The following is a 12507-nucleotide window of genomic DNA, read 5'->3' as shown; positions in this document are numbered from 1 at the left end:
TTTTGGTCAAATACTATATCATAATGAAATATCTTACTTTTGATTTAACAATTGTTACTGTAGCAGGGTAGTGCAGACTGTTGTAAGTCACATGGAATGTTAAGCAAGAAGATACCAATTTAGCGAAAATGTTGTCAGTATTTGACACAGAATAAAATACAGTTTTCAGTAGGTCGGACTAAAAAAGTGCTTGAATTTGGATTTTTTTCCCTTGAAAAGTGCTTAAAAGTGCTTGAATTTCATTGGAGAAAATCTGTATGAACCCTGCATAGTTCACAATACTTTCCCACGAGCTCTATTTTATTTAATAGTCCACAATACTTTCCCACGAGCTCTATTTTATTTAATAGTCCACAATACTTTCCCTTGCAGTCTATTTTATTTGATAGTCCACCATACTTTCCCATGCAGTCTATTTTATATCATAGTCCACAATACTTTCCTACGCAGTCTATTTTATTTCATAGTCCACAATACTTTCCCACACAGTCTATTTTATTTCATTGTCCACAATACTTTCCTATGCAGTCTATTTTATTTCATTGTCCACAATACTTTCCTACGCAGTCTATTTTATTTCATAGTCCACAATACTTTCTCACACAGTCTATTTTATTTGATATCCTCAATACTTTCCCGCACAGTCTATTTTATTTCATAGCCCACAATACTCAATACTTTCCCACACAGTCTATTTTATTTGATAGTCCACCATACTTTCCAATGCAGTCTATTTTATTTCATAGTCCACTATACTTTCCCATGCAGTCTATTTTATTTAATAAAACTCGCCCACATATTTTATGTTTCAATTTTAACTGCCATAATTGAGCCTTTTTCATTGGTGCTCAAACAACCCTTTTGTGTTCAGAATTATTTTAAGTTTATAATAATTACTGCCTCTTATTATGCCCCCCTTTGAAGAAGAGGGGGTATATTGTTTTGCACATGTTGGTCTGTCGGTCGGTCAGTTGGTCTGTTCACCAAATGGTTTCCGGATGATAACTGAAGAACGCTTAGGCCTAGAATCATGAAACTTCATAGGTACATTGATCATAACTGGCAGATGACCCCTATTGATTTTCAGGTCAATGGGCCAAAGGTCAAGATAACGGTCAAGGCCACGTTTGGGGGGCATATGTCTCGGACCGCGGAACTCTTGTTTTCTTTATTATACATCATATTTTGCACCAGTGTGTAGACATACAATGGCATTTATTAAAATACTAAATAGTGAAAAAAGGATTGTAATAAAAAGACGTGGAGTATGAATGCCATTAAATGTTTTCCGTATTAAAATATTAAAATGTTGTATTTTTTCCATATTTAAAAGTGTTTTGAGTTTTTGTTTACAGTTCTATATATGCCCACCAATACAATTTATAATTGTTTGTTTGAAAATTTCACATTACACAAACATTGATGGGGCAACAGAGTAAAAATCAACAATTAATTTCAATTTAGATTTAAAACAACATGTTCTGAAAATCTGGCAAAAGTTGAGTAAATCTTAATAAGCATGCATTGGTCTACACTGTAATAAAATTACTTAATGGATGGCAACTGCTTATTTAAACCTTGGTTAGATAGTAGTAATGGGTTTCAGCTTAAATTGGCCATAAATCACAGAAACACGTCAAATTTCTCAGTACATGTAGCCACATTGCAATACAAATTCATCTCTTGAAATAGTGACATTGACAATTTAAATAATTTTAATGGAAGCATAACAAAGCAACAGGTGATAAGTTTTGACAAAACATAGCTTGAAGTGTGACTTATAATGCAAACTAATAGAACTAGCATCTACAATAAAGTAATAAAAACAGGCATTGTTTTGTAACTAATGTCGAGAAATAATGGCCTAGTGTAGAAATGTCAGGACAAACATTTCACAATTTAATGTCTCACAGAAATAAGGTTGTATGGCAAGTATGTATTACTTTCATAGCAATTTTATTCAATTTTTCCAACATTGAGATTAAACATTATTGTAAATATTTTCTCTCAAGCTCGAGAAAGATGTGGTGCTGTTGACGACGTCCAAGGCCGAACGATCTGACACAGGCCGGTACAAACTTGAGCTGAAGAATCCATCTGGAACTGGGGTGGGCAGCCTCAATGTTACTGTTTTAGGTAGGTGAACTCCACTTCATTTAACAGTTAAGCACTGGTTTGGGTATTGCAATCAAGTAGGAGTATTAGTGGACTTAAACCTTTTTTTACTTCAATTAAACATTGTTCTTAACTTCTGTTGTCAATAAACAAAGATACATGTATGCAGTTCTTATGTATAACATTTTTAACAACAAGGGCATTAGCAACAAGTTTTATTTAAGACATGCATCTAAGTTGTTTATTGGCTAAAAAATAAAAAAATAAAAAATTCCCATTATGATTATTACATTACTTTATTTACATTTCTGAAGTTCAAAGCATGGGTTATTCATGACGTAACTGTTCTTATTGTGTTCTTAGTCTCTCTTTAAATATTTTTGAATTCACAATTTTTGAAAAGGGAAATTAAAACACCAAAACAAACCAATACTTGGTGACATCATACTGGATATATGTCTGTTGTTTTCATGGCTCTCTTTTAACAAAATCTTCTTTAATTTGTGCAATGTGACAATATTTTGTGGTTGAGGCTGAAAATGATTATTAATTGATTTGAAAATGAAATAAAAAATCGAAAGGCACAGCTACCTTAGATTGCATTGAAAAAAACCAACAGAATTCAAGCACCAATGCAATTCAATGCTTTTTGTTCAGGATAAGAAGAACAATGTTTAAAAAGTGATTACAGAAATTGTAAATGTATTGGAACTGAACTGCTAAAAATGAAACCTTTTCGTGAAAGTATATTGGAATATTAACTTGCCATGAAATGCAAACCTTGTCTATATCAGACAAGCCCGGCAAGCCAGAAGGACCGCTAGAAGCCACAGACATCCGAGGTGAGTCCCTCACGCTGTCATGGAAACCACCAAAGGACGATGGCGGAGAGCGCGTTAGTCGCTACATCGTGGAGAAGAAGAAGAAGGGAGACCCCAAGTGGTCTAAGGTATAAACTGAGATATTTTAACTCTTTCAGTGCTGGAACCGAATTTGAAAGGCCTTTGCAAACAGTTTGGATCCAGATGAGACGCCACAGAAGGTGGCGTCTCATGAGGATCCAAACTGTTTGCTATTCTGATAGTTTTTTTCTTTGAAAAAAATCAAAGAAAATGCTAATTTTAGACATTTAGCAGACAACATTTTTGCAGACGACAAATTTCCCAGCATGCAAAGGTTTAAATAATATTGTTGCATCTCTTTTTCAGTTAAAAATTACATTTAATACCAGTAATCTTTATTGTAAGAAAAATGAGTGAAACTTGAATGTAATTAAAAATTCAGAGCATGTTGTTTTTTTGTGATTCAATCTTATTGACTCACTCATAGGGACCTTATAATAATTATATTTTATAAATCTGTACACGATGCTTTGTTCACAATAGTTGCAATGTCGGTTACAAACATTTCTTCATGACTGGGTTTTTTAAAATAAATTATTGCAGTGTCACCCAATGGAGAAACAAAGGTCCATATGTGTCCTCTGTTTTATAATGATGTGTTTACTTATTCTGTACCCGTTTGCTATATTGTCACATATATGAGCCGCGTTCTGAGAAAACTGGGCTTAATGCATGTGCGTAAATTGTCGTCCCAGATTAGCCTGTGCCGTTTGCACAGGCTAATCAGGGACGACACTTTCCGCTTTCATGGTATTTTTAGTTTCATGGAAGTCGCTCCTTACCGAAAATCAAGTTTAGGCGTTAAGTGTTGTCCCTGATTAGCCTGTTCAGACTGCACAGGCTAATCTGGGATGACACTTTACGCACATGCATTAAGCCCTGTTTTCTCAGAACAAGACATATATGTACCTCCCTATATTCAGGTGGGAGGGTTTGTCTCGACACCAATCACCGAGGTGCGTAACCTGGAGCCTGGCGAGGAGTATGAGTTCCGCGTAATGGCAGAAAACTCCAACGGGGTCAGTGAGCCGCTCGTGACTGACACGCCCATATTCGCTAAGCTGCCCTATGGTAAGGAATATTATGCTTTTACCCTTTCCCACTTAGATCCGTATTTTGAGGCATCTGTAGTCCCATTGAAAGTTAAATTTAATTAAATACCTTTCTTACTAAATTTAAGTTCTAAAGTCTTCATCTTAGATACTGATGAGCAGCAAACTGCATAAAACCTGAACAGACTGCGAGTGAACAGACTGTGAGTTACTTGCAGGCTGTTCTGGTTTTATGCTGGTTGCACATAGCCGTTTTCACTTTGCTTCTAAGTGGGAAAGGGTAAAGTCATGTATTAGTTACATGGATTGGACTTGGAAATAACTAATTACAAGCTCGAATTGTCAATAGCTTTAAGTTTTTCTTACAATATTTGCAGCTTTGAATCTTCAGCGTCTGCAGTAAACATTGTAATCATAACAATTTAATAATAGCCTACATCAGTTGATCTAAAAAAAATAACAATACCAGTGAAAACAATAACAGTCCTACTGTTTGTATTGTTAAGAAAAATTCAACAGGTTATAAATAAATTTTATTGTAAAACGTTTCATAATCTTCTAGCATTGATAGTTAGTATTTTGGTAAAGAGGAAATCCCATTAAGTCACTATATCACCAGAATGTTCATATTTCTGACAATGCTTTAAGTTTTATTTGACTCCATTAAAAATACTTGAACATTAGATGAATACTTTACTCCTTATGTAATTCTTACAAGTAAATCCCTGCAATGTTTTTGTTCTTTCCAAGCTTTGAAATAATAGGATTATGTACTTTAATCGAAAACCCTTACCTGCAACTTACATAATAATAACAGAAACATTCACATTCCTTACAGTGTGTGTACACTATTTTTAATCTTTCTAATCACTTAATGTTCTCTTGAAATTGTTTGGGGAAAACTGGGCTTAATGCATGTGTGTTGAGTCTTCCACTAGCTTGTGCAGTTGGGACAAGCTTATCAGGTTGATCTTTTATGCACATGCATTTAGTCCAGTTGTCCCCGACTACGGCTCATATAGACCCCTGGCTGCAAAAAGGTACCATGTGACATTTGAAATAAAAAGGTACCATGTGACATTTGAAATAAAAAGGTACCATGTGACATTTGAAATAAAAAGGTACCATGTGACATTTGAAATAAAAAGGTACCATGTGACATTTGAAATAAAAAGGTACCATGTGACATTTGAAATAAAAAGGTACCATGTGACATTTGAAATAAAAAGGCACAGGGTACCTTTTTGCACCAATGGGGCTAACAAATAATTATGTTCATATGTCTGACCATGCTTTGACTTTGCTTGTCCAGACAAGCCAGGCGCTCCAGGCACGCCGAAGTGCAAGACTACGACGGAGGACAGCATCACCCTGCAATGGACCCCACCAAAGAAGGATGGCGGCAACCCTGTCACAGGATACGTCCTGGAGAAGAAGGAGAAAGGGGACAATAAGTGGTCAAAGTAATCTCAGAACTTTCTGAAGATGTTTTTATTTTTGGTGTTCAAGAAAATTCAGCCTATTTCAAATGTATGATTGATGAAATTTAGAACACAATTGGCAACAAGGGGCATGTGATTTTAAAGGAAACCTGACTGGTTACTGTTGAGGGTATCACGTTTAAACATTTAGACGTTTGTGTTTCGTGTTTTGCTCAAAATCGTTTACAAAAACAGTAAACCTTTAAACGACAGTCAATTTCAATAGAATTCATCTTAGTTCATTATGTTACGACGTTGCAAAGCTTATTTACAGCTGCTGAAAAAGATCCAAATGTGTATCACGTGCGCCAGATGGCCCTTATTGACAATACTGTAAACATAACATTACACCTTGTACGGACTAGACATTTTGAATATTTAACGCGGCGGCATGAAGTGCTTGAGAAAATTTTCCCACCATTTGTTTCATAAGCATTCCCCGATTTGTCATGAACTTTCGACGCGCTTTGGCACAAAGTGCATGAGGAAATTTTCCCGCTGTTTCTTCATCGGCATTCATCTTTAGGGATATGGCAAACGAGAAAGGTCGCGGAAAAAATCTCAATATTGTTACTTTTTTTCACTAAAATTGAAGTATGCGGAAAAGAAAAGGTTAAATGTTCGTCTTTGTTACAAAATATTACGACATGTAAGTTGACAAAGTGTAACCCAATTGTTTGACAACGACGAGAACAGTTGGTTTTAATATGACGTCATTGCGCAAATCGGATATGCACTGAATATAACTTCCGGAAATAGTTACTACTGTCAGTTCGGAAATGCGATGCTTTCAAAACGGCCATAGGGATACCGTTTAAATGATACCGTTTCGTTTATTTAATTCTGTTTAAACGTTTAGAAAAATCTGTAAACTTGATACCCTTAGTTACTTAATGACTTCAAACTTTAACTCAAATTAAAAAAAAATGATAAAAAAAGAGTCAAAATGTTCTTTAAGTTGAAAACGAACTTTTCTCCAATCATCTTATAAGATGCAGTATATGTTTTTGATCTACTTGTTTTATCCCAGTAAGAAACAGATAACAAGACATAAAAAAAATAAAAATGAACAAAAAATTGAAGGAGAAAAAAAATGAAGAAATTATGTTGATGGCATAAAACCTTGTAAATGACTTATTTGTCATGTGCACTTCTTTCTTCAAGAAAAGCTTTTGTCAGAAACTTCAAAGATATTACATTTATGTAGCTAGCACCTAGGAAATATTTTTAAAGTCAAATCACAAAACATTTTATTTTTCAGGTGCAGCTTTGCAGATATTCCCGAAACAGAGTTCACTGTCAAGGGGCTCCAGGAGGGGAAGGAGTACGATTTCAGGGTCGCTGGGGTCAACAACGCTGGCACCGGAGACTTTGCAGAGACCACAGCACCTATTAAGGCTCAGCCTCCACCATGTAAGAATGTCTTTCTTTAATATTATAAAATCTGCAATAACATATGTTAACATTTGCAAATATGTTTTATGCACAAGCAGTAAATTAATTATCATGAAAATTCTTCAAAGGAAAAATGAGGTAATGTCAAACTTTAAATCTTGCTCTCTATTATCATGGATGAAATATGAATATCACTGAATATTATTTGCAATGTAGAGGCAATTAAGCATATATATTGTATCAAGAATGATACACAACATTTGTATATACACCTTTGGACTACTTTATTATATAAACGCCAGCATAATGTTAACATTAGTTATTTTCAGACAAATTAAACAATGGTATGCAACATTAATGCAGAATTTAGGATCAGAGTAAATATATAACATTGAAGTAATATATAGGATAAAGGGGATAAATCATCATGTTATTTAAAGTTTTGACAAGTAAAATCAGAGGTTCCTTGCCTGACTTGACAAAATTAGTAAGTGGGTACACATTGAAGCATTTAACTTAAAACAATATAGTGGCCAAAACTTTCCTATAAAATTGTAAAAACCATTAACTCTGCAAAAACGATAAGAATGCAAAAGCGTGGACAAATTTTTCTACAAACAATTTGAGCCTGGTAAAACCTGAAAATGTGTTCTTCTTTAGAGCTTATAAATATTCATTTGAATAAAAGAAGTATATTAAAAATGTTTTATTTCGTTCAGGTGCTCCTAAGATCAGTCCTGACTTCATTCCACGAGACGTGATTGCAAAGCGTGGCAAGCCGTTCAAGATTTCTGTTCCATACAATGGGAGACCCATACCCACTGTGGACTGGACAAATGTAGGAATTTGTTGCAATATTGAATTAACTTATTTTGTGTTAAGTACTAAAGATTTTCAATGAAGATTTTTTTTTCAAGTCAACTACTGATAGACATCAGTAGTACTTTTTTTTTTTTAATTACAAAAAGATAGTAAAAACATTTGCATTTGTATGAAATTGTTATTTTACCCCTGTTGCATTCAACTTGCATTTAATAGGCTTAAAAAATGTACATTATTTTTTAACCATTTTAATCATTTAAAATTAAAAAGTATGTGTTCAACACATATAAAAATAGGAATGATAAATCGAAAGCTCAGACTTATAGGATCTGGCATGAGTTGTCATATCATAGCATATTTAACTAAACGAGTTCAGGAATTTTGTTAGTAAGCGAGGCTTTGGCGAATTTTCTAGACGAGTGTCAGATCTTTTTTATCAAATGCTTTTAAATCAGCAAATTAAATAAATATTTACAAAAACATAATGATAAATCCCGAATGTTGTTTACATTTCGTGACGTCATTTGACGTTTCAACGTCATTTCAGCAAGATAACAAAATGAAATTGTTCAATGGAACGAAAACTAAGCCAATAAAAACGCTTAAAAAGTATATTACCCATGTGTAAGATAAAAATATTCGTAATGGTTATATTACATGGGAAACAGGGTATAGAATGTGATAAAAATCTTTAATGAGTATCTACCACTATAAATTTCAGAATGGTCTAGGTGTACGTGCTGAGCCGGGTCGCGTTGCCTTTGACAACAAACTGGGTACCATCACCCTGGACAACCTCTGTGCAGAACCCACCGACTCGGGAAAATACAACCTTGTCATGCGCAACGAGCTTGGCTTCGACACTGTCTCATTTAACGTCAAAGTTGTCGGTAAGAATAGAAACCCCTTCCTTATTTATTTGTTTGGAATGACAATGGAAAAGTTCAGTTTTGTTTCTGCATGATTTGTCAAATATGATAGACAATAGTTTTATTAAACATATGAGTAAGTAAATTTTTATCGATATGAAGTTTAATTATTAGTATTTTCATATCACCACCTCTGGTTTACAAGTGCGTTTCTGCTTGTTTACCGCATGTAAGAAAAGAACTTGTTATCCAGAGATGGAAATATACATAACTTAAAAGTTTGTTGAATTTTGAAGAAGAGAGGTATTGATAGCAGAAAGTGAGTTTTTGGTTGTATAAATCCAAGGATTACCATTGGTCATTATATTTTATGCCATGTCGACCATGATACCATTTGTATTGCTTAAAGATGAGACTATTTCTACTTTTATACACAGTCACATAGTATAAGAATCCCTCACATTACCTTGCTGTATCAGCTAGCTTGATTAACAGTGTGGTAGAGCATCTGCCATGGAACAAGGAGATCCTTTTTTCAATTCCAGTTGTGGCATGGAGGTTGTTTAGCTGGGTTTCTTGCATATAAGACCCGTTTTGGGAAACTGGGCTTAATGCATTGCGCAAAGTGTCATCCGCACAGGCTTATCAGGGAGGACAGTTTCTGCTTTAAATGTTTTTCTTAGATGAGACTGCCTTTAAATGAAAAATTCCTTAAATTTGGAAAGCTGTGTTCCTGACCAGACTGCACAGGCTAATCTTGGATACTTTACTGTTCCTGACCAGACTGCACAGGCTAATCTTGGATACTTTACTGTTCCTGACTGGACCAGACCTGCACAGGCTAATCTTGGATACTTTACTGTTCTGACAGACTGCACAGGCTAATCCTTGGATACCTTTATGTTCCTGACCAGACTGCACAGGCTAATCTTGGATACTTTACTGCTTCCGACCAGACCTGCACAGGCTAATCTTGGCTACTTTACGTTTCCTGACCAGACTGCACAGGCTTATCTTTGGATACTTTACTGTTCCTGACCCAGACCTGCACAGGCTAATCTTGGATACTTTACTGTTCCTGACCAGACTGCACAGGCTATCTTGGATACTTACTGTTCCGACCAGACTGCACAGGCTAATCTTGGATACTTTAGACTGCACAGGCTTATCTTGGATACTTTACTGTTCCTGACCAGACTGCAAAGGCTAATCTTGGATACTTTACTGTTCCTGACCAGACTGCACAGGCTAATCTTGGATACTTTAACTGTTCCTGACCAGACTGCACAGGCTTATCTTGGATACTTTACTGTTCCTGACCAGACTGCACAGGCTAATCTTGGATACTTTACTGTTCCTGACCAGACTGCACAGGCTAATCTTGGATACTTTACTGTTCCTGACCAGACTGCACAGGCTTATCTTGGATACTTTACTGTTCCTGACCAGACTGCACAGGCTAATCTTGGATACTTTACGCATCAAGCACAGTTTCCCCAGAACAAGGCTAATATTAATGTTTTCATTTTTCCCAGATGCTCCTGGAAAGCCTGAGGGTCCGATCACGGCCAGTAACATCACGCCAGACAGCTGTGTCCTCACGTGGAATCCTCCAAAGGTATGAGAAAAGATTTAAACATGCATTATAGGTTTTTATATCCTCCAGAACACATTGGAGTATGCGTTTTTCTTTCAACCTTTAAAGAGGGCTAATCCATGACAAACAAGATGACGACCTCCAGGCCGCGACCGTTTTTCGCCTTTCTATTACTTTTATTGATTGTTTAAATGCTGCTCACTTTCCAGCCCTATTGGAAAGAAAGTGATGAGCGTTCATATCATATTAATATTCGTTTTAAATTGTGACTTAACTTGCTGCAATATTTCTTAGCGAGTCACAAAATTTGAGCTCCCGCTAAGAAAATTCACTGCGAGTATAGTTGAGATAGAGAGTGAATATAAATATGAAAAAGATGCTAATCACCTTCTTTGCTGATATGGCTAGAAAGTGAGTGAATTTTAACAATTCATACAAGCAAAAATAAAATGGCAAAAAATACCTGTCTCTGCATAGCTGTCGCCATCTTGTTTGTCACGTTATTACCCCTCTTTTTAACATTATGGGAATACATTCAGTTTAAAGAAGTATATTTGTCTTTGAGTGTGACGTTTAAATGCTTACTTATGAAAATGGACTGCTACTTTAAATATTTCAAGATTGCGGTTTCTTAAGTAGTTAATTGATATCTCTAATAGACTGATTTATTTTTTATGTAGTTCAAACATTTATGAAGTGAAATTTACTGGTTGCTATTTTCTATATCAGGATGACGGAGGAAGCCCAATATCAAATTATGTTGTGGAGCGTATGGACCTACGAACAGGTGACTGGGTCACGTGCAGCAAGTTTGTCCGAGGCACCAGCTATGAGGTGCTCAACCTGTCTGAAGGTCACGAGTACAAGTTCCGGATATCCGCTGAGAATGAGCACGGAGTCGGTGAACCAATTGAGATGCGAGACACGGTGGTGGCTCAGCATCCATGGAGTGAGTGCATGATAATTGTGTGCTTATTAGCATATGTCACGCTTCAGGCTTTCATTTTTTGAGTTTCAAAATAATATGTGAAGACAATCATTTTTATTAATGCAATTATTTGCTCGTCATCAATGGAGTGAGTTGATGTGTACATATTTCGCCTTGAAATTAAAAAAATGTTACAAATGTATAATTTTAAATGTTCTGTTTTACAGCTATACCTGATGCACCTTCCAACCTCAAAGTTGATGATGTTGATTCTGATAATGTCACACTGAGCTGGGAAAAGCCGAAGAACGACGGCGGTAAGAAGATTGTTGGATATGTGGTGGAAGTCAAGGAAGCAGACAGCAATCGCTGGAAGCCGGCCAGTGAATTCCCTTGTGTCGACACCAAGACTAAAGGTCAGTATTTATATATTGTTATTCAGAGTTGATGGTTGTTACTAATTTATTCAAACAGCTGGCATAAAATTTGATTAGGGTTCGCATTATAAATATATACCTCAAATGCTTATTGCTGCAAGTTATTTTCATTTGCTCCCAGTTCTTTGCAAATACATAGGACTGTTTGTGTGGATAGATAACCATTAAAATGATTAACTCTAGAGGTAACGTGTACAAGTAATAGTGGTATGAAAAAGGAGATACAGTGAAATGAAGTATTCATATATTTCCTATTTTCAAATACTTGTATTTTAAATGCTTCCAACTCTTCTAGCCATTAGCAGAAATAGTTGACAGAAGTGATTACAGAGTTTGGTATGATATTGACAAATGAAATATTATCTGTCACCAGTGGAAGGACTGGAGAAGGGTACAGAATATGAGTTCAGAGTTCGAGCTAAGAACGCTGCCGGACTCAGTGAACCCTGCAGATCATCTGGACCAGTCCTCTGCAAACCAAAATACAGTATGTAGCTATCAATATGTGGTTATGAAAACATGTTTCTATAGATAATATCAGGGACAAATATAAGAATAGTCCTTGAGCTAAAGTCTTAATATTGCGCTTTCAACCAATGGAATTGAATGTTTGTTTACCTGGTTAATATGATTAGAAACATTCTTTAGCTAATTCTTAAATTTATTTTGTTACTTTCAACCAATGGAAACCTAGGCTCAATAGTCACACAAGCTCTTTTTGGTCCTTTTTTTTGCTTTTTTTAGTTGTTTGATATTACACTTGCGTAGTTATGGGGCCAGTAGAAGTCTATTTTAAACAAATTATGTGCACAATTTGCAAATTATTGTGTATAAATATGAAATTTGTGTACGTTTGTATGCTATAAAAAATAAAAGTTATTATGCAATATGCATTTACCTTCTGTTAAA

General features: G+C 35.4%; 1 protein-coding gene across 1 annotated transcript in view; it reads left to right on the top strand.

Annotated features, from left to right (window-relative positions):
• The window catches only part of LOC127870931 (twitchin-like), a 229367-nt gene that overhangs the window by 147189 nt on the left and 69671 nt on the right, over positions 1-12507 (top strand). Inside the window, 11 exon segments of the mRNA XM_052413522.1 lie at positions 2013-2136; positions 2910-3064; positions 3941-4088; positions 5382-5532; positions 6812-6963; positions 7665-7783; positions 8489-8657; positions 10172-10254; positions 10963-11182; positions 11389-11577; positions 11972-12085. Coding sequence (XP_052269482.1) covers positions 2013-2136; positions 2910-3064; positions 3941-4088; positions 5382-5532; positions 6812-6963; positions 7665-7783; positions 8489-8657; positions 10172-10254; positions 10963-11182; positions 11389-11577; positions 11972-12085 — 1624 coding nt within the window.

This window comes from Dreissena polymorpha, chromosome 1 (assembly GCF_020536995.1).
Source record: "Dreissena polymorpha isolate Duluth1 chromosome 1, UMN_Dpol_1.0, whole genome shotgun sequence".
Lineage (NCBI taxonomy): Eukaryota > Metazoa > Mollusca > Bivalvia > Myida > Dreissenidae > Dreissena > Dreissena polymorpha.
Note: the sequence above shows the minus strand (reverse complement) of the source record. Positions and strands in the feature narration are given on the sequence as shown.